General features: G+C 42.2%; 1 protein-coding gene across 5 annotated transcripts; it reads left to right on the top strand.

The window, feature by feature from the left end:
- Positions 1-1,285: 1,285 nt before the first annotated feature.
- AKR1A1 (aldo-keto reductase family 1 member A1) lies at positions 1,286-22,512 on the top strand. 5 transcript variants are annotated; one of them, XM_040072859.2, is made up of 9 exons: positions 1,286-1,370; positions 3,576-3,671; positions 9,938-10,057; positions 11,761-11,912; positions 13,944-14,139; positions 14,738-14,937; positions 15,953-16,025; positions 16,941-17,027; positions 20,607-22,512. In XM_040072859.2, exons 2-9 carry the CDS (start codon positions 3,582-3,584, stop codon positions 20,670-20,672), a joined length of 984 nt encoding a protein of 327 aa, XP_039928793.1. In that variant the 5' UTR covers positions 1,286-1,370; positions 3,576-3,581; the 3' UTR covers positions 20,673-22,512. The 5 variants fall into 5 exon arrangements, with proteins under 5 accessions (XP_039928793.1, XP_039928795.1, XP_039928792.1 ...); XM_040072861.2 differs by lacking the exon at positions 1,286-1,370 and adding an exon at positions 1,408-1,461; XM_040072858.2 differs by lacking the exon at positions 1,286-1,370 and adding an exon at positions 1,444-1,555.
- Positions 22,513-22,787: the final 275 nt, after the last annotated feature.

Here is a 22,787-nt window from a genome sequence, read left to right as displayed (position 1 = left end):
ACTCCCTATTACATTACTGGAGGTTGAGGTTTGTTAAAGTTTTCATATGTGAGATTTATATAAATTCATACATGGTTTTAATATATTCAAGCATCTTCTTTTGCTTGAAGACCGTGGATTTTCAAATGTATTTGTGATTGGCAGGATCTACATAAAAATAAATCAAACTCAGCAGTGATTCCTCCCCCTTTATTCTTTCATTTCCTGCTTTCTGTTATTTATAATTTTTGTCTTGTCCTTGCACTTTTCTTACATTTTCCTTAATTTTGTCAAAACAGGCTGTGCAACAGAGAAATCTGGTCACATACATGCCCAAGAGATCAACTGACCTTTGTGCCTTTTAGCCTCCTGAGCAGTTCGAGTCAGAACAGCAAAGACAGAAACTGCAGCAGATTTATCTTTCTGGAAATAAGTAACAGGCTCTTCAAAGCCCCACCAGAGGTATCTATTGCCTTCTTTCTGATCTAATCTCACTCGAAATACTGAATGTTTATAACTTGCTCGTAAAGATGGAAGCCTGGAGTAAAAGTCAAAACTGATTATCTGTTTTTAGTTGTGTTTAAGATTGGGCGCACAGTTGATTCTCGATTACAGGCCAAAGTCTGCTCCAGCGGAAAGCTTTGACTTAGCAGTAGCAGGGCAGTCCCTGCCCAGCAGTGAAAGCACTCAGCTGAATGAGCCCGCTTTAATCTCACTGCGGTCCCGAGCAAACAAGGAAATGAATTCCCGGCCATCTGCAAGGAGAGGAGCCCCAGCCTTCTCGGAAAGTGACACTTCTTTATGTATCTTAGACCGCAAAAACTGAAGCAAAACGAGTGCAATCGGCCTTTTACTTTCCTTGGATTCCTGTTATTTAGGGCTGCGAATAAAACTGGGTATATTCCGCCTTCCTACAAGTAGAAATGGCTTCAAGAGGCCACGACAAACAGCAGTTGGGGAGATGCAAATGCTTCTTGTCGAATTTACGGGCGGGGGTCGTCTTTTGCCGCTTCCCCCCGCGTGGTGCAGCCCACCGCATTTATCACTTCACCGCTCGGTAGCTGCGGCGAGGCTGGGCCGCCTGAGCTTCCCGACGGCAACCGGGCCGGGAGGGCACCAAGGATCAGCGGGGCAAAACCGACGAGGGGGGCCGATGAGTAGCAGGGAGCGGGTCGGTGCCGGGGGCCCGATGAGTTACGGGGAACGGGCCGGTGCTGGGAGCCCGGCCGGGGGCAGAGCCGTGAGGGAAACTCAGCCCCGCTACAGCCGCACTGCTGGACTCAGACCTCTGAACCTGTCAGGGGCACCCGCGGCGCTCCCGGCGGAAGCGGAAGGGCCGGGCAGCGGCGGGAGCAGCCTCAGAAGCGGCGGCGGCAGCGGTCGGTACGGCGGTGAGTGCAGGGGGCTGCGGGGCCGCCTTATCGCCCCTCCACCGCCCCCCGGCCGGGCGGGCCCGCCCTGCGCCGCCCCGATAAGGGACAGGTGGGCGGGCGCGCTCGGCGCCTCGGGGGGAGCCAGAATGCAGAGGGGTTGCCCCGATCTGTGTGGCACAAGCTGCTCAGTTACAGCGACTTAAGTATTGCCTATTTATATATTTATAGGTATTAATGGCATGCATAGCTGTGGTTGTTTTACTACTGGAAGACTCCTCGCTTTAGGTTAAAAATGAGTTGTAGCTATGGGTTGATGAGCCGGGGTAGTTTGCATTGCTATGGTTATTTATGCATTCTCCCAGCCTTGCAATATCCTTGAATTACTCTGAGTTTTAATTCCTTTATGTGAATGTGGCAGTAGGATGGTGATGTTAAGCTATAAACATATCTTACTTATCCAGAATTAGTTTGCTTTTATGTTTGTTTTTCTCTCTGCTCTTCTAAGAAGAGGCTTCCAACTTTTTTAATGAACTGAATAATTATGGCTAGCATCATAAACATGATTCTCCTAAATCCTCTATTTTAGGAAAGATTTTGAGTGGAAAATACTCATTAGCATATTTTTTCCAGTGTCTGCCATCTTGATGTGTTCCATTCTTCCAGAGGCTATAGTTCAAATCTCTGCAGTGTTAATATGCAATGTTATATGAAGCAAGATGGCTTTTAAAAATGTGCTGATGTTAGTTATTGATTAAACGTGTACCTTGTCTTCTGGGCTGAACTCTTACCTTCAAGATGATTGCATAACATGATTGTGTAAAGCATACGCTTGGTATCTAATTTGTATTATAGGCCAAAGTGAATTAAAAAGCCTTAATTTTTTAGTTGTGTTGCATGATGCAAGAAGATGTCTTTATTTAGGCAACTAAATTCAGGTAAACAGGAGCCACTTGCTACAGCTGGCTACAAAATGGCTGTGCAAGCTCAGAGTAGCCGAGAATACTGTTGGCATTGTCATCCTGCCTTCTCTGACCTCCTACTCCAATAAAACAGATGTACACCTGCAGTTTGGTTCACCAAGTGATTGTCTTCAGCATGAATAGCTGGACTTAGCTCAGTGCAAATCCAGGGCTGTTAATTCAGTGTAATGATTGTCTTGCACCAGGAGGTGCTGGCCCATTACAGTCCTGATAAGCAAGGCACTCAGACTCTAAGGTATCATCTCAAATGATGTTTTTTAGAGCTAACCCTTAAAGAAAAAGGAGAGTGTTGATAATTGTGCATCCCTTCAGGTGCTGGGAGCCCCAGCTTGTGCAGCATTGAGAAGATTGCACGCAGCAGTGTGCAGACCCTGTCCAAAGGGGATTCTTTTACAAGAATACACCTCTATTCATCACTTGTACTGTCAAGCAGAAAGGATGCTTGCAGGAGAACTTCCTGCTTCTTTAGATAAAGGCAAGGACATGTACGTGGCATAATTGCAGGTACAAAGTGCAGGCTACCTGCAGACTCCTGTTACGAGTTGCTGCTGAGCTTATCCTGCAGCTTGTGCATCCCACAGCACAAGGCTGTGTGTGACACACAAGATGAGCCTGGACCTAGTCAGGTTAACTGTTACAGGGATCCCCAGCTCCTTGGTGTACAATGGCCTTCAGGTCAGGATCACTCCAGCTGCTCTCTTATGTCTCTCTGAAAAACAAGTGTGCTGTTTGGTATCTACTGTTAAATCTACAAAAGTTTGGCTTGAGAAGCTAAGCAAGAAATTGAAAGCATAAACTCTGTGTGAACACATTCATCAGCTGGGACCTAATTATGTGGAAAAGTACAACACTGAGAAGGCAGACCTGTTTTGGGATAGTATGCTATGTGGATGCTGAGCTCTGAAAGCATCCATTCCTTGTACATACTCAGATATTCAACTAACATTATATTCTTCCACTCTTGGTTATTTTTGTTGTTTCTTTTTTTAAACAGATAACATTAATGATTTTGGATACAGCAGAGATTGGGAAGTAGCTGAAATCAGCTAGCCAGCTTTGGAGCTCGTCCTGAATGCAGTTTCTTTTTAACTGTTTGAGCAGAAACATAGATAGTGAGGATTTGGGGACACGCTGTAAGCCCTTCCTTTGTTGATGAAAAAAACTTTGCCATTGTGAGCAGAAAAGGTAAATTGTTGCAACTTGAAGGATTGCTGCAAAACCGTTTATTCTTTTTATTCTCTAGGTAAAAATGCCTGCAACTTGTGACTTCGTTACGCTCCACACTGGGCAGAAGATGCCTCTCGTGGGACTGGGAACTTGGAAAAGTGACCGTGGGCAAGTAAGCAGCGAACAATAGGATACTGTGCTCTCAACTAGTGTGTGTGCACTTTTTTTGAAGGTCTCAGATCTGAGGCCTGGATCCTTAGCTTGGGCTGTTCTAGTCTTGAGTCCACTGAAGTTGAATGGGTGTATGTGTGTATTTACATGACTAAGGCCTTAAGGCACAAAGACAGCAGATCCTTCCAGAAAGGAAGATCCCTTCAGACTTGTTAACCCTGGCCTCAGGCGAGGGTGCACTGGGACATAAACCCAGAAAAAGACCAGTGAAGGGTGTTTCTATAATATCGTGCCAGACTCTTCCCCTGGGAAGTCCTCAGGCTGCTGGTCTGACCAGACACCCCTCTGGCTTAGGCTGATGACTCAGCAGAAAGCATTATTTTGGGAGGCAGAAACTCAAGTTGTTTTTGTAATAAGTCCTGTTCCAGCAGCCTGCCAATGGTTAAAAGGAAGACAAAGAACTTGCTTGGGTCAGCCTGCTTTTAGAATAAGACGACTCATGTATCATTAGACATTCACTCTGCTTCTGAATGCAGTGAACTGGCAAACACCACACTTGGAAACAATTCTGTGTGTTACTACAAACAGTGTGTGGGAATGTTTGTGTGCTCAGTGGTGTGCCTGCTATTGTAATGCTTCTCCCCTTTGTCTGTCTTTTTGTATCTCTCTCATTTAGTTAAAAGATACATTTTTTGGGGAAGAAATTGTATGTACTTCCTGTGAAAGGTAATGTCTACTGCTTGGTGGAATTCCTAGCTGGTATTCAAAAAATTGTGGAATCACAGAATGGTTTGGGTTGGAAGAGACCTTAAAGACCCTCTAGTTCCAATTCCCTGCTGTGGGCAGGGGCACCCTTCCAATTAGACCAGATTGTTCAGAGGTCAGTCCACCCTGGCCTTGAACATTTCCAGGGATGGGGCATCCACAGCTTCTCTGGATTATGCACACTCCTGCATGTCTGTGCAGTAAATGCGTGTCTCACTGCTACTCTTGTGTGAGCTTTATGATGTTTTTTGGAGTATGTTGGATGTGTTCATGATTGAGAGGGAAAGTTAAAACTCTTTTCAAGGCGTGCTATTCTCTCATGCCAGCTAGAGGAAAAGTTGGGAAACAAGCTATGAAAATTAAATCTATTCAGAGCCATTTACTCTGGCTTTTCCTATCCAAACAACTGTCAGGACAGTGGATCTGTTGGGAACAGACATTGTACTAATGTGGAAGCCAAGTTGGTGTGAGAGCTCAGTCAACCTCTTAAATGAGTAAAATGGTGAATGTGCAGCTTTGCCACTTAAAACATCAAGTGACAGCTGAATTAAGTTTGTTAACATGCACAAACTTAATGGATGAATTTCTGTGCACTCAGAACAGTTAAATGTGCTTTGTCTAAAGCAAATGTCTGACACTAAACAAACAAAATATGGATGTGTTGTTTATACTGTGAACTAATTGTTCTGAGAAATGTGTGGCCTTAGAAAGGAACCAGGACAGATCCTGTTTGTCCCTAATTTAAATCTAATTCAGTTGGATTTTGCTATAATCAGCAGTGCTGCTGGAAGCTGAACCCCACACAGGATCCACAGGAACCTTTCTCTGGGTTTCCTTGGGAGTCATTGGGAGTCACTTTTGGAATATCTATTGTCTTCAGAGACTTCCTTGTAGAATGTATTGAAGGTAAAATCTAGGAAGTGCAGTGAAAAGGGCCAGAGTTACAGAAGTTGCTGCTATTCCTATGGAATGAATGAATTTCTGCTTATCACTTTTGAAAATTCAGGGCAGTGTATTAGTGTGTTATGTGTATTATGAAAATTCGTAGCAGCAATTTGGCAGTGTCCAGATGATTTACCCTTAAAAGGACATAATGTAGTTCAGGGATAATAACTGCTATTGTGAATTAAAGACTAGGGGGCAAAAACAGAGAAGCAAAAGAATTAGCATTGATTAAATTTGATTTAGCTGTTTCCCAGGTAGAGGCTATTTATCAAAAGCTCTTTTGTTCAAGGGCTGCATTAGAAGCAAGTGTGGAAATGGATGGCTTTTAAATTATTTCAGGTAAATATTTTGCAGATTGTAATTCTTCCCCTTGCCAAACTTGAGTAATTTCTGTATTACTGCTGTTACTGCTCCTGATTGTAAACAAGCCTTGACCTTGTAGACTGAGCATGGCAATCCAGTACAAAGGTGTCATTGCAGCCCTAGTTTCCTAGATACTAATATGGGGAAAATAATTGAATCTAATTCCATGTTGAAAGACTGTAAGATTTTATAGGATTGACACCATACAAAATAATAGGATGCTTTGTGTTTTACATGATCAAATGCTAGAAGAGAAATTTGGTTTGCATGTTTCCATAGGAATATGATGGAAGGCTGTTGAATGGAAGGAGCACAGTACAGAAGTTTATGAACTGACAGGATGAATGAGTTCAAAGAGAAATCCATTCAGACAGGAGCATCGAGAATATCAGTACCATGGCTTTTTGATATTGCAGCTGGATTATCTGTAATCCTTTAATGCTTTGTTCTCTTCTCTCGAGTGAGCCATGCTTTCAGCCTGGAGGATTGACCCCCACCTGATGAGCAGCCTAACCTGCAGTGGCAGAGGCTGGTTCTGTAGGACAGCGAGACACAGGGCTTGTATTTCTTTGTGAAACCTTGGAAAAGCTGAAGAGAAGTGCACCTCAGAAAAACCAGTCAGACAGGGTGTCTTGTGACAGGATTGCAGCTTCAGGGGAGAGTGCTTAGTTCTTGAAGTTTGTTAGACAATATAGAGAATCCTAGTTACGGGTACAAAAAAAAATCACCGCTGTTAAGGAAGGGGCTTGAATTCAACATTTGAAGGATAAGAGGCAAACCCCTTTATTTTAGGAATACCTTTTAAATTTGCATTATTTATCTGGTAGTGCAAGTTCCTTTTCAGCAAATTTTAGTGCAATATTTAGAAACTGATGTAGCAACACTTGGGTTCTGGTCATAGTGCATGTGAACATCACATGCACTGATTATCCGGTTTGTTTCCTACTTGTTAGCAAAAGGACTGCTAAAATGTGTCAGCTTTGCAGGAAGCAGGGGAGGCAGGTCAGAGCCTTTTCTTTCCCAGTAGTATTGAACTGTTAAGAATGGAAATCTCTTCACAATGGCTTGGGGCTGTGCACTAGAGGCTCCTGGGTCACTTGGACTCTTCGTTGTCTGGAAGTTAAAGATGGCTGCTTGTTAGTTTTTTAACCATGTGAGAGGCAAATTGGAGAACTGGATATATAGTAATGGATATTATAATTAATGGGAACTTTCAGATTGTGTTTCAGAATCTTACACTGGTATGCTGTTCTTTAAAAGAGGGTGAGTGGCAAGGCCAAATCCCTTACTGGGATGTTTAAATGGGAGTGTAGTTCCTTGGACTTTGCTATGAAGTGCAGGAGAGTGAGGCTCCAACTGCAATACTTGCATTTTTTTTGAGGCAAACCATTTGAAGAAAGGCATGAAACAGCTGATGAGGCAGCAGCAACAGTGATGCAAGGTTTGGGAAAGGTGAGTTGTGATGAAAGGGGGAAGCACCTGCAGTTTTGTGGTCAAGAGAGGTTTGAGAGGAGCTGTGCCAGCACTTTGCAAATGCGCAAAAAGCCCTCACAAAGGGCAAGCTGTGGATTTCACGTCTGGGAGGAATGGGATGTGGCATCAGGGCCATCCTCGTGAGTCATCTAAAAGACTTTGAGCATAAAGATTTCAAAGCATTGGAATAGACTGCCTATCACAAGAAGGGCTATGACGTGTGTGTAGGAGTGGTCTGGATTTACTCTGCCCAGCTGAGGGCCTTGAGGATAGACTGGGAGATGCCTCAACCTACTTCAGAACTACCTTTAGTAAGACCTAACTTTTTAGTTCTGTGGGGATGGGTTGCTGAGTCACACTTGAGCTCAACTTGCCTAATGCAAAGTAAACTCATAAAATGCTCCTTTCATAGCAGTATTTACAGGCTAAACTAAAGAATATATGGAAAGTTTGAAGAGTCCTTTGGCTATTTTTACTTCACAACAACAAATACCCACAGGCATGTGAATCTTCAACTGCTTCTGTTTTGGTTTTGTTCTCTATCCACACTGTGAAATGTATATACTTCTCTGAAGTTAATCTCACAAATACAAAACTTACTGTTAAAAACCCCCAACTTTTTAAAAACTTACATTTATATGTTATTATTTCTCCCCTCCAAAAATGCCTTTTGTTTTGCATGTTTCCTCTTCATTGTTGGCCTTTTGAGTGGAACAGGAGCTTTCAGTTCACATTGGAATGTCTTAGTAGGCTGCGAGTAGCTTACCCAAATGCATCCAAATTTCCTCAGATCCAAACTTTTAAACTATCAGTCCCAGTTCTTCAGTGCTAGAAATTTCTCAAAACATGCTGATAAAAAAATACAGCTTCTTGTTGATTGCTTTGCAGAGATGTGTTTGGAGTGCTTTATCTCTGTTTTTCTGTGAGTGGTGCCTACTTTAATTTATGGTAAACTTTGTGCCTGTTTGATTAAAAAAAAATTATTAATAGGAGGATAGTAAGTAGGGGGTTCCAGATATAGAACATTGCTGGTTTTCTGTCCCTCTCCACAAATCTCACATTTTTGGAGGATAGGTACTGAGTCTTAAAAGCCTTTACTATGTCACAAGTGGTTTCAGAATTACCCTGCCCTTGATTTTGTAGTGACCCGAGAAGTGTTTTTGTCAGGTGAAACAAGGACTGTAAGTACCATCCTGATAGAGAAAGAGTTCACTGCTGTAATAGAAGCGCTTTGTCATCCTGGCTAAGGGAAACTGAGCTACACTCCAGTTTTCCTCTCAAACTGCCAAAGAATGTAGTCAGAATATCCCCTGTCTGCTTTTACTGCACTTCTTGACAAGAAAAACAAATTAAATCCACCAGCAGGAGAGAGTGCTCACATTTGATTCCCCATTGCCTTTTTGTAGCATCTGAAAGCAGCACTGTACGCGCCTTTGCTTGGTATTACTAATTTTGTCTGCTTTAAATCTGAAAATGCTGGTGCTTTGATTAAGCTGAAAGAAATCTATTTCCCTCTAGCCTTTGTGGTCATATTTTTTAATCTCATGACCAGAGTGGTGTGATCTCACTTAACATTTATGGCCCTATTGCATCAAGCCTTATGCACAGAGTAATTTACAGTCTCCACCGTCTTGAGAGACAAGTTGGTGAGGTGCAATATATAGAAATCCCTGTGTAGATGGGGTGTATTATTCTTTCTGTAGTACTTCAGAAGGACACATGTAAGACAGAATGTGTGCTAACTGTCCACTGGAAGTTAAATGAAACAGATTTCACTAAATGGTCATCAGCCTAATGGGAGATGATGATTACACTGGCAACTGGAGTAATTCTTCATTCTTGCACAATCATTTATAGAAAATCTATATTCAAAAGCTCCTTATGAGTCCTCACAAAGATGCCATTCTGTGTTTCCTTTTGGTTTCTAGACTTGCTCCATATCTGATCCCCACATGTGAAGATGTTTGGTGCTTGTGTTTCACTAGAGCTTTCAAGAGCAGATACAGATTTGAAGTAAAGTGTCTTGGTTTCCAAAAGCCACTCTGTCTTTTGTGTGACAATATGGAGCAAAGGATGTGTTGCTGTTGGCAACACCTTTGCTGTCAGCAATGTTGAAAGCAAAATATACAGTTGTGAGGATCATCAGGAGTATCCCAGCAGTATGACTTTCACTGTTGTGCAATAATGAGACAAGAAAGAAAAGTGTTCCAGAAAGGAGCATTGTCTTGGTAGTTAAGTGTGAGGGGCTGAACCAAACCCAAACTGGTGATTCTGAAGTTAGAAGCCAGGCTCTTCCTTTACTGGGCAAGAGGAAATATATTCCAGGTTTGACCGATGTTGATTTGTCACGTCAGAAAAACTGTCTTCCTAAGCCATGACTTATTCGAAAACTGCTTCTTATAGCTCCTTTTATATTTAAGGAAAGTGTAACAACTATAGTGAAGAGTAGAGATGTGTTCTATCTGGTGCATTCTTGCATGCTGGCCCTATCTGCATGATTCATTTACTTGTTCCTCTTGGAGTGTCTGCCAGCAATTTGCTCTTCCCCCCTAAGGACAGTGCCAGAGAGGCTCCAGATACTCCTGTTTGAAACTCATGACCTTATGCAGGTCGGTGGTTTTTTGGGGGTGTTCCTCACTAAGTCTCTTAGCATTTTTTAGCTTTTCCCCAGTGCCACATGCCTTTTCAGTGACTGCATGGGCAATGTGTTTCTGGTTGCAGGTGAAGGAGGCAGTGAAGCACGCTCTCAGCGTGGGCTATCGCAGCATCGACTGCGCAGCCGCCTACAGCAACGAAGCCGAGATCGGGGATGCCTTCCAGGAATGTGTTGGGCCCAACAAGGTAAAAACACAGGAACTGCCCTGCTGACTGTGTGTTGTGCCAAAACTTACAGCTGTCCCCTGTGAAGTTAACATTTGTGGCTTTTCCTGCTGGTCTACCCCAGCTGTTTGCTATTTATCAGGAGAAGGCATGAAAGAGGGCTTTCTCTCCTCTTAGAACCCTCCTGGCTGGCATGGGGAGGAAAGATTGGCAGGGATATTTGGACGGAAGTACAGAAAATGCCTTTGGTGGTGGTGGTGTTTTTTTCCCTTTTGCTGCCCCTTTTCCCCATACAAAGTATCCCAACTTGGATGCTTTGGGGTTCCCAGAATCAGTGGTTATAATGTAAAATATTTGCCATAATTTATATGAAAAGTTACCCTGACTTTCCAGTCTAGCATGCAATGGGAGACAGCCACAGCAAATTTAGTTTTTTGTTTTTTGATAAAATATCAACTGTAGGCTTTTTTGGTTATAGATAAAATATGAGTGAGTAAATGTTGTGAATTTTAATTTTTTTTAAAACAGTGATTGCATGTGAAAGGTTCATAAATGTGACTCCACAGTCTGCACCTGTATAATGTAATGTGACAGGCATTCCTATGTATGAGCTGAGGTGGAATCTTAAATTTATTCCCTAAAGGGGCCAAAAGGATAACCTGTACAGCCTCACAGCCTGTGGAAAGGAAGTTTTCATATTCTTTCTTTCCTGCTGCTCTTGCCTAGGCTTTAGGGCAGTCTCTTTGTTATGTGATGTGCTTGAGAGAGGCTGTTTTCAGCTTGCCCCAGGGATTCCTCCCTTCTAGATGTGATAACAAAGGGAAGCACTTTGTTCAGTTCATATTACCTAGCTAACTTAGAGCTAGAATTTGAATCAAAATTCTTTTAATAAGAATTTTTAACTATCTTCCTTTTAAACACAACATTCGTGTCTGAAACACAGAAATAATTGAATGGTTGGAAGAGAGAAACTAAGGAATTAATCATTCCAAATTCTTCAAAATAGACTTGAGTGAAATTTTGTCAGACATGAGACAGTGAAAAGCGTCCTTTCTGAGGGAATGCTGTGCTTCAGTTTGCCCAATGTGATCTCCCTTTTGTATTTTATACTTTCTAGTTAACCAGTTCTCCATTGTTTTATTTCTGGTTCTTACTCTTCCAACACAGGGGACAGGGCTCTCAGTTCTAAGTGTGTTCTTTCCACAGCCTAGAAACTCAAATGCAGAGGTTTGGGGCATCTTCTGATTATTTTCCCACACTTTTTCCACAAGAAGCAATCTTGGTTTATACCATGTGATGAGTAAAGTAAGTTAGCTGGTTGGGCCTGGAATATGTGAATTGTTAAATGGAAATTTACATATGAATAAGCTGAGTAACCTTTCTTTTGGCCACATCACTGCTTAGTAATGGCTTTAACCCTTGAATTGGAAGTTTTGGAAGAGTGTGTATGTGGAAAGGAATTCTTTTGTTTTTCAAAACTTCTAATTGCTGAAGTATTTGATATACTTTAAGAATTGCCACTGTGTGTATTTCTGTGTGTCTTCTCTATCCAGTATGTTTTTGAAAGGTTTAATTTGTAGGTTCCTGTGTTACCATTTTTAAAAAAAATCCATAACAAACCACAAAACTTCAGTTGTTCTCTGTTTTAAAACTAATTGGGGAATTGTCACAATTCTCTTTCTGAACTTGCTCCAGTATATTATGCTCTCCTTCCTTTCTTGAAGGTTATTAAAAGGGAGGACCTGTTTGTAACATCAAAGCTCTGGAATACCAAGCACCACCCAGAAGATGTAGAGCCAGCACTGAGGAAAACACTTGGAGATATGAAACTGGATTACCTGGACCTGTACCTCATGCACTGGCCTCATGCCTTTGAGTAAGTTCTGGATGCAAAGGGCACAAATGCAGAAACACCAGTTTTACATAAGTGGCTCATGTTATGTCCTGAGGATGTTGTTTCTGAGCTGTGAATTTCTTCCTGTTTATGCTGCCTGCAGGGTGTTTTTTGGTGTTTAAAACACCGAAAGTCTGGTGTCTTCATCTAGGCATTGTGGAAGTGTAGCAGCTGTTCTTGGTTCTGCCATTGGCCTACCTGGTAATCTTGAGGAAATACCAGAACTGCTTTGTGCCTTAGTTGTACTGATCTGTAAAATGGGAATTAAGTGCTTCATAAAGACAACGCTTTTCACTTGTAGTTATTAACTGTACTGGGGTGGACAAGCACATGCAGTATCATGGTGGTATCTGTATAAGGTGGAAGTGAATTGACTTCTTAGGACACAAATTGCAGTAATTTTATGACTTGAGAAAAAAAGGGATGAGAAAGTTTCCCAGTTAAATGCTAAATGCACTTGTCCTACAACCCCATACTCTATTTCCTTGTAGATGTGGAAGTAGTTGTTTCCCCACCCAACTACAATCAGCAAAAAGGCAGGAGGAATAAATCTCCTTGCCAGATGTTTGCATGGAGTCTTCACTCAAGCCCTTTCAGTTTAAGGGGCCTCTGTTCTGCAAATCTGAATGGTTTTTTTTTTCCTTCTAGTCATATCAACTGAATTTTAGAAATGTTTTACACATAAGATGAAAGATGCTCAAAGTATAAATATATTCCTCAGCATAACAGAATGAGGAAGTATCTTTAACTAGAACTGGTCTGGAGGAAGAGCTGTTAAAAATTCCCCCTGTTGTGCAACAGGTTTGCTTTTCATTTGCTTGAAAGAAACCACCCCATCAAACACTGCTTTGATAATGACACAAAACACAATGATGTATGTTTAGATACTACTAATACTTAAATTTAGATTATATTGTGACACTGTTGACAAAACTGACAGTCTAATGAAGCAATTTCATTTCTTTTCTCATTGGAAACTGTATACTCTGCAGTTTTCCATTATTTCTACTTAACTGTTTTAATGCATGCTTATTTATATTGCCTGTTGCATTGGGAGGCTAGGCTAAGGAATGTTAATCACAGAGAAATTATAACAGATTTCCAGATGAAAATCACAGTGCCTTTAGGCCTTGAAAATTGCTCTCACTTAATACAGTACTCTTTACATATGAGGCTGCTCTTCTGGCTTGGGAGCTCATAAGGCTTTCAGAGCTATTTTTGGTTCTGGATTTATCAGTGACATGAGGAACCATCTCCCCTTGTCCCCAGGTACTGCCATAGCTAGAGCAGTGTAAGAGTCTCAGTGCTGAGCTAGCAGAGTCCTGTGGTGATTACGGAGCAGCACTCTTCAGGGGGATTGCTGGTACCCTTCCCAGCACGGACTGCTCCGAGAGCAGTCATTGCCCTTTGGCTCTAGGGCTGTCACCTGGCACAGCTGGGTACTTTGTGTCTGTTTGGGTGCTTGTTTTGTTTTTTTTTTTTTTTAATGTGTTGGTATGACTAATTGGAAGGAAACGCACCCAACCTATAAACAACATGTACTTGTTAAGACTTCTGTAGAATCTGTGCTTGTATTGAGTAGTGGCACAGCTACAGAATCCAGAGGGAGTGGGAAGGCCTGTGTCCTTTGAATAGATAGCTCTTAAACCCAGGTCCCTTTGGTAGCAAGTCCAAGCCACTCTGAGTTGCTGCTCCCTAAATCAGCTGCTCTTTAGGATCAAAGTGTGCAAAGAGCTGCTGCTCTGTGTACAGTGGTTTATCAGCTCTGTGTAGTCACTGCTGTATAGGTGAGCACTTCAAAGTACTGTTTAACAACTTTACATAGGAAAGGCTGTCTTATGTAATAACTGCTTGTAGGTTAAGTCATGGAATTGAACAGATTGGTTCAGTTTGTACTGTGTCCTTCAGACTATGTAGAAATCTTTAAGACTACTTTGAGGAAGGTTTCATAAAGTGAAGAACTAACATAAATAATTTGGTGCATGTACTTACACTTCACTTTTGATGCTGTAGACGTGGGGACAATCTCTTCCCAAAGAATCCCGATAACACCATGCGTTATGACTACACTGACTACAAGGATACCTGGAAGGCTATGGAGAAACTGGTGGAAAAAGGTCTTGTGAAAGCCATTGGGCTGTCAAACTTCAACAGTCGTCAGATTGATGATGTACTAAGCGTGGCTACTGTGAAGCCAGCTGTGCTTCAGGTAAGGTGGATAAAGGAGACAAATGTCTTTCCTATTTGTCCATAAGACTGAAGAATTTGCAAACCAGTGTCATGTGTTTAGCACAAGAGCTGCAGCTTCTTATTTGCAGGGAAGAATATAGCCGGCTCTGCAGGAGCAGGCACACAGAGGCTGTTTGTCCAGGCAGATTGGGAGGGAGGCCTACATCCATGTTGTGTGGAAATTTAAACCTGCTTAGATGAACAGGTCTGTGGAAGAGTTCACTTTCCACGTGAGGAACAATTTAGTCTGTAAAAAGGAAAGACTGTGAGGGAGTAACTTGAATCCCTACTGCATAGAAGTTCCTGGTTTGTTGGATGATCTGTTTGATAGCAAAGGAAAATCCAGCACCAAGCTTAGGTGATCTGTTGTTTCCTGTAAACTTAGCCTACCAGACACTTCTTTCTCCTGGTAGTGAGTTGAGTTACTAAGGTTAACTTAAACCTTACCCTCATAATGTTTTCTGGAGTCTGGAATGAACTCCTGTGATATGTGTGATTCTTTTGTGCTCGACTTCCTGTTTGTTTCATTGTATATTGATATCTGTTCTGTAACCATTCACTGTGGGTCATTTTAATAGGTGGAATGCCATCCTTACCTAGCTCAGAATGAGCTGATTGCTCACTGCCAGAAACGAGGACTGGTGGTCACTGCCTACAGTCCTCTTGGCTCTCCGGATCGCATGTGGAAACACCCAGATGAGCCTGTGCTGCTAGAGGAACCTGGGGTCAAAAAAATTGCAGAAAAATACAGCAAGTCACCTGCACAGATCATCCTCAGGTACAGAATAATTGTGAGAGAGGTGGTGTTTGGCATCCAGCCTTCAATCAAGCAAAACATACAAGCTAGAAGGAATCCACTTCAGGGAGGGCTTAAAATCACAGGGAGTGCCAAAAGCAAACCCCACCTGGTGCTTGTTTTACAAAGCTGGTAGAGTTGGTCCTGCCTTTGGGCAGGTAGAATAGATCAGAGGGGTTCATTCAGGGCCTGGATCTGTGTCTGAGATAGTTCATGTGGACTGTTGCCATGTCTGGGACAGTACCTTTTCTCCTGGGAAATAGCAGTAGGACAATTAAAGCAGCAGTGTACCACATCTGAGTGCTGCTCACTGAATTTGCATGTGGCCAGTTCCTTGAAGCCTCTAGTACTTGCTGCTGCACTCAGGTGGTCTCCCAGGAAGAGGGGATGAGGAAAAGACTTGCCTCCTTTGCACTGAAGAACTATTTGCTATTTTGTTTTTATATAGCTAGGTACTGGGTATGAGGAAACAAGGTGACTGACTGATACCCAGAATGTCATCAGGACCTTGTAAACTAAAATTTGATTTCTGTCCTCTTTTTTTCTTGGCCAAGTGTCACTACCACAGTCTTGGGCAGTAGCAGGTTACCCAGAGAACTGAATATGTTCAAGAATTTGTGCTCAAGCCACTAGACAGGCACTTCAGGGATCTGGGTTTTCATCTAGTTTCTGAGTGGTTGTCAGGTTAGAACTTGCTTGAAATGCCTAAATATATTTTTCTGACAGTTTCTTGGATTTTTAGCTTAAAACACTTGAAACCTGGGTGCTTGTTCCAAGGCATGAACATCTTCCCCTCTCTGATTAATTCAGTTGTTACTGTTTGGCTTGAGTTTGGACACACCAGGTCCTAATGCAATACAGGGCTGTGTCACTCCTGTGGAGATTTTTATTTCACAGAAGTGGCATCTCTGCTGCTACAGATTATTACTCAGTCAAAATCAATACTTACTGTTCTTGGACTGCACGCACAGACAAAGCCTCTCACCTCCTCTTGCAGATGGCAAGTGCAGCGTAAAGTGGTTGTCATTCCCAAGAGTGTCACTCCTGCTCGCATTCAGGAGAATCTCCAGGTAAGCTGAAATGGAGGCATTTCAGAAATGCCCTTTTCATGTGAGAATTGCTGTACTGTCCTATAACTTGGAGAGCAGCAAGCTGAGGCACTTGGTTCATACTTGTTCACGTATGCACATGCTGGGGAGGGAGGGTAAAGATGCTTTTTGAAAACAAAGGATGTGCTTTAAGCAACTCGGTGTGTGAGCGTGTGCAATGTGCACATGCAGAGTCTTGTTACCAGAAGGTAAAGAATGTACTTTGTAGAGGTCTAAATGAAAAATCTGTACTTCAGTTTTTTGAGAGACAAATATATTGAAATAGGGAGTCTTCTAATTATACTCAGTGATTCTTATTTATAAGTAATAATTGCTCTATCCTGCAAGTGAGCGCTGGTGACTACTTCTCCAAACTGCCGTTCTAGTGATGCTGAAGGAGTAAGTGTGGTTCACTTCTGCTCTGAAGTAGAGATTTAGAAATTATTTGAAAACCCTGAATTTAAATTATCTCGAGGGATGTTTCTGAATCACCTCCTTGGTAAAGATTGGCAGGTTACATACTTGCTTTTAAGTAAGTTGTTTCTGTAACTGTTACTCACATTAAGCCGAATTCTGGCATGTAGTGTGCTGCTTGAAATCTCAAGAAATTCCCATAAATTCTGCAGGTGCTCGAGGTTTAGATCTACATGGAAACAGAATATTTATCGAATAGGCAGCACTTACTATGAGAAACAGTTCCACTGCTTTCTGTCTTAGTGGCAGAGCACAATGCAGTCCGGTATAAGCTTACATCTGGCAGGTGTGTGAACAGCTCAGAATTCAAGCCTTCACTTTGGCGTTTGTTATGAGTTTAATCGCAATTTCATATTTCTTAGCAGAAAACAAACTGATGGCAACCTATGGTTACTGAGTAAAGCATCTGGCTTTTGTTCTCAGGTGTTTGACTTCAGCCTCACAGAAGAGGAGATGAGCCACATTGGAAGCCTGAATAAAAACTGGCGTTATATTGTGCCAATGATTACGGTAAATTTCTTGTGTTTCTAATAGTTTTCATTATGTGCATACAGCCACTGCTTGGGATTTTTACAGTTTTGTTTCTTTAGTGTTTCCATCAGAACTACTTACTCATAAGAACACTTCATCTTCCTAGGGTATCTAAGATGAAAGAATTTTTCAAAAGCTGGGTACAGAAAAGGCAGCTTGTTGAAAACTTTTGTCCTCTGTTTTGGACATGGTTGGCTCTCTCTTGAGTTCTCAGTACTGACTCCCATGGGTCTTTAAGTCACAGTCCCATCTTTGAATCTCACCAAACTCCTGCTGATTTGTTCTTGTCAAGTCCAAGCAGGGTAAGCTCCATGGCATTCCTCCAGAAGTACTCCTTGTGCCAGCTGTCACTGTCTACTTTGTACCATAAACCTCTAAGATCAGTGAAGACTCAGGGTGCTGCTGTTTCTCCACATCCATTGTGGAAGTCACATCAGGGAATTTGTCCCTTCCCCTCTGCTGTATGTGGCTCTTTTCAGAATCTGTTGTAATGACCTTCCTCCAGTGTAAGGAGTTTGGATTAGGCTGTTCCATTTTTCTTCCCAGATCCATTAGCATCTTTTAGCATCAGTAATTTACTGTCATACAAACCCTCACCTCATGTGCTAGCAGATGCCAGATTGTTTTTAGAGAAGCCACTGCCTTGTAAGTGTTGAAGTCCTCTTGGTCTTTCTTCTATTACATTAAAGGAGCTAAACTTGTTCCTTTTCCCTCAATGAAAAAAAATACAGTAAATGCCTTGTGATCTCCTGGCTTTATATTCTCATTTTTTCTTGTCCTGCTTCTGACTTTACAACGGAAAGCTGTTGCCATTCCCTGGTGCATCACTGGCCAGGATATGGCAACTGTAACAAGTTGTTGTAGTTGTGCTATAATGAATCTGAAGTGATTTATCCCTTCTCTGCCGTACAGTTCACAGTACAGATACAGGAAAGCTCAGCAAATTTGAGAGCTGTCAGGCATAGCCTGGCCTCTCTTACAGTGCTTTGCCTGTAAATTATCCTTCAGTAGTGGCTGCTGGCTGTAGGAATTCCTTGGGGAAAAGCTTTTCTCCAGGACTTATCATTGTGGGTTTTTTGAATACTTGAGAGTATATCAGTGACCAGCCTAAGTTAGAAAAGAGAAGCTGTGATGTGTGGGGAATGACTGTCTTCTATCAAGGGTAGATATGTGTTACAGCTTCCACTGTTTGTCATGCTTACATGAGCCTCAAGGCCACCCCTTTAACTGTATGTGTGCATAAATATAAACCCTCACATCCTTGAAGCCAAAATTCTCTTGTGTTTATGGATCAGGAGTCTGTATATCAAACAAGCAGCTTGGCTGTTGATCTGTGTGAATGGGGTGGTGACAAGCACACCTGCTACTGACAACATGTTTGTTTCAAGTATTTTGCTACTCATGCTGCAAAGAAAGTTGTCTCGCTAATGAAACTGCAAAATAGCCTGGCTTGAATGAGCCAGGGATAATTCATGTGCTTTTGTTCCCTGGGAGACCTGATCAGATCACAGGGATTCACAAAGTAGAGATGAAATACAGTTCAAAGTGGCAGACCATTCAGCTTGAGAAAGGGTGAATGTGATGCAGCTGGGCTTCAAAGATATTGCCATATTGTCAGATAACAAGGCAGGAAGAAGCAAGATGAGTAGAGTTAAATCATGGCTCTGCAGCTCTAAGATCTCTAATGGAACCTTTTGTCTCCTGCCCATCCCTTCTGGGCTTATTGGAAAGAATTTTCATCAACTGTGAATTAAAATTCCTGTCTAACCTTTCATGCCTGTCTCCACTGTGAATCTGACTTAGTGTCTGGATTTCAAAGTGTGATATGGCAGTGACATGAGAGCTCCTATCATAACTGATGAGACAGCTCTTCTTGGCTTTACTTCACTGATCTATAGCCACAAGTTCTTAAAACTGTGCCACTCTCTTCCTCATTGTTTATGTTTAAAGCCTGAAGGGAGGCTATTACGTTGCATGTAGACAAAGTTGCTTTATACTTTTAACTGTTGATTATCTGGATAGAGTTTGGAAGTTACCTTGCACCAATCTGAAACCCAAACTTTTGGAAACATATAACTGGCCGAGGAATATACTTAAGTGAAACTTAAATGACTGTCAGGACAACAGGAATGTAGTGAGCACATCATGATCTCTTTTAAGAGTTAGCTACTGTTGACCTGCAGGTGTGTTCATTGCTGATTTTATCCCCCCCTCCTCTCAGATTCCTGGAGTAGACTGGAATCAGTGATGTGAAACATTGCTTCTGCCAGCTGCTGTCTTGGCCTGCTGTGAACAAGAATGCTTGTCTGTTCTGTGTGAACAAATATGCAAGGGGACAGAACTCTGGGGGGGACAGTGAATATGAATTCTAGGAACATGAGGAAGCTGTTGGCTTTCAAAAGAACTTGAGGAAACCTGAAGCTACTGTGACACTTCTGTCCTGTTTTAAGCATTGCCTTCAGCTACCAGCTTCATTTCAGGTCTGTTTTAATTGGAGCATTAGTCAAATGTTACACCTAACATCTTCGTTCTGTGCTCTGCAGTGCCCCCAGGTGACTCATTTCATTTAAACAGCTCATTTGCAGGAATTCCAGCCGCTTTGAAATGCAGCCTTTATATTCAAAGCTAATGAGGCACTTGCCAGTGGATACTTGGTTTGGAAGTCCCTGTGATTTCCTCAGTGCCCGTAACATTTTGAGTGATCGCTACCATCATGTTTATATGTATAAAAATCAAGGATTTCTCTAATTTAACTTTTATTGAGGCATTAGTTGTTTAACTTAAGTTTTGGCTAGATGATGCTTGCCTGACACATGGGGAGGTGTGTGCTCTGGGTCAGTGCTGCACCCAGACTTCCCCATATGTTACAGATGTGGTTTTACCTCAGCTGCACAGAAGTTGGGGGTGTTGCAATGGACTTGGTACAACAGAAACGCAAGTTGTCCACCTGAATGCTTCAAGATGGGATATAGGAACTGACACTTCTGCATGGCCATTTCTGATTTTGGGCCTGCCTGAGCCTCTGGTTATCTGTGAATATTGCTTTCAGTGCTCCCATTTTACAGCTGGACAAGCTGGTCTTCTGTGGAAATGTTCCTAAAAGGAGTTCAGTGACACTATTAACGCCTCAGTATATGACCCTGAACAAGCCTCTCTCTCTGTTTCATCTTATCCATCTCTAAAATTGGCAGCCCAGCAATTCTCTGTCATGGAAACATGGACAAAGGCTCCAACTCCAATAAAGTGTTCTGAAGTGTGCGTGTTACAGCACTTACTCAGTAACAGCTACAAGGCACAAGGCTTTTAACTATCCTTAGTCTAATTCTTCAAGTCTCTGCAGCTTGAGAGATTCTTGCTCTAGGCTACAGAAGTCTGTCTTCTTTCAAGAAAGGCTAAGAGGACTTGGAGTAGAGGGAAGAGCTCTTGTTAAAGCTGAAAAATGTACTCCCAGATGTTTGGGATACAAAGGTTTAGAAATCTAAATCACGGAGAACTTGAAACTGCGAGTAAGAATGGATTTTATTTTTCTGACTTCAGTCTGTCTTGTTTATTTCACAGGTGGATGGAAAGCTAGTAGCCAGAGATGCTGCACACCCCTACTACCCCTTCAATGACCCCTATTAACTACTGGAAAATAAGACATTAAAATAACCCTCCCATGAGTGCCATTCCACAAAGTAACTGTTGCCATGATTTGTCAAAAGCACTGTCCAAATTGAAACCTTCCTTCCCAAGCAGGCTTTCCTACAACGTACTTCTTCTAATCGACCTCCTGTCTGGAGATCCTGTAGCTTCTGTGCCAAAGTTTGTGGATTTATTACAATGACTGCAAGCTGGCTCCTGGAGGCATCAGATCTTTTGGAGAGGAGATAAAGAGTGCTGGAGTCTAAGTCAAGTTCCAAACACATCCTTACCAGACTAGAGCATTACTTGGGGTAATTACTTTGGTCACTACTGTGAAACTGTTTTGAAAACTCAGTTACTACCATGATGAGGGAAAAGAAAGAAGGGTGAAGGCGATAAAGTTTTTTAAGGCTAAAGAATTTCTCAACCATCAACTTTGATATCTTTATTAATAATTTTTTACACAGGGAGTAAAGTGAAAATGTGCTACAGTTGCACTATGTCCATAAATCATTAGTTAAAACCCAAGTAACCAGCCATGCCCAGTACTTTTAGCCACTTCATAGTACTTTTGGGACCTAGACTTCTCAATTTTCTCTTTCTTTTAATTTGCCTATAGATTTGTGCAGAATAAAAGCAGACCCTGGAGCAGGCCTTCAGGGCAATCCTCTCTCTTGCTTGTCACAGTGCTGGGTTTCAGCTCTGGCAGAAGCTCTGATCCTATCACAAAAGCCGCAAGAACTTTTCAGCGAGTCTTGCAGAAAAACATCCTGCTTTTCCCGTGAAGCTGTCCAGTGTTTCTTTACCAAAGATGTCCATTTTGAGTTCTGGAAGGTCACAAAATTAGTTCCTAATAGCACAGTGAGACCAAAGACCTTTCAGAGCTCCCAATGTTTTTATGTAGCATTTTTGGCTGCTGCCAAGAAATGTCTTTGGTTGATGCTTAGGAGAGCTGCTCCTGTCTCTTGCTGTACCACTGACCTACTGATAACTTGGGGTGAGTCATTTGCCCTTTGTGCCTGTTTTTCTGCCATGTCTCTGTGTTCCCCTGGCAGGGACTAATTTGTTGAGTGCTGATGCACCCTTGGACTGGAACTCCAGCTCTGAGCACAGTTTTCTTTTTGTTTCAGTCTCCTAATGAATTGGCTGGTCATCTGAGCACAAAGGACATGAGGCTTAGTACCTACCTGTGCTCTGGTGGTGACACTTTCTGTGGCCTTAGAAACATCAACCCTTTATTTTGGTCCTCTCTGCCTGTTAAATGGGATTAATTTTTTCCCACAGTAGTAGCAAGCAATTAGAAGAATAGTCTTGTGTATCAAATAGTTCAGAAGTTAAAGAATTAGGCATTTTAATTTGGATAACCTCATTTGCAATAGGCCTATAGTGATCTCTGTATTCATTTTGAGTGTAAAGCCTTCTCAGGTAATCCCTGCCCTGGGCCTCACAGTGTGCAGCTGAACTGCAAAAAAAAAAAAAAAATGACACCCATTTATCACTCCTTGTAAACCGCAGGCAAAATTTAATGAACTTCTGTTCCTTTGTAAAATGTTTCCTAATTCCTGATGAATTTGCCTCAGTGGAGGAAGCTATTGCACCTCATTTAGGATTCTTTACTAGACTGGATATTTCCTCCTAAGGAAAATTGAATTCCTGGTTTTTTTTAATTGTTCTAATCAAACATGGTGACTTTAAATACGGTTCTTGTTGCAATCATTAGGAAAGCAACTGTACTTTGAAGGCACTCTGGAGACTGCAGTGATCCTGCCAAGGACAGTGGCTTTTCTTCCTTGTTTCACTTGCATGTTTGCTTGTTTAAATAAATTCTGTACTCATTGTATGACTCTGAGACTTTTCCCTTCCCCTCTTATCTCAAGGCCCCAATTAACTTTGTCTAGTTATTTCTCTGAGCAAGAGTACCTAAGTGGGCTTAGGTGTTCCCAAGAAGAAGAGAATTCCCAAGAAAAGCACATTAATGCTGTAGCTCCGTGAACCCCCCAGACTTTCCAGCTCTGTTCCTGCAGGGAGGGACATAGCGGAGTTGAAGATGGAGAACTTTTACCTTGAAATAGCAGAGCCTGGAGGTCTCGGTGCTGGGCTGGGCTGTGACAGGGC

This window comes from Hirundo rustica, chromosome 9, assembly GCF_015227805.2.
Source record: "Hirundo rustica isolate bHirRus1 chromosome 9, bHirRus1.pri.v3, whole genome shotgun sequence".
Classification (NCBI taxonomy): domain Eukaryota; kingdom Metazoa; phylum Chordata; class Aves; order Passeriformes; family Hirundinidae; genus Hirundo; species Hirundo rustica.
Note: the sequence above shows the minus strand (reverse complement) of the source record. Positions and strands in the feature narration are given on the sequence as shown.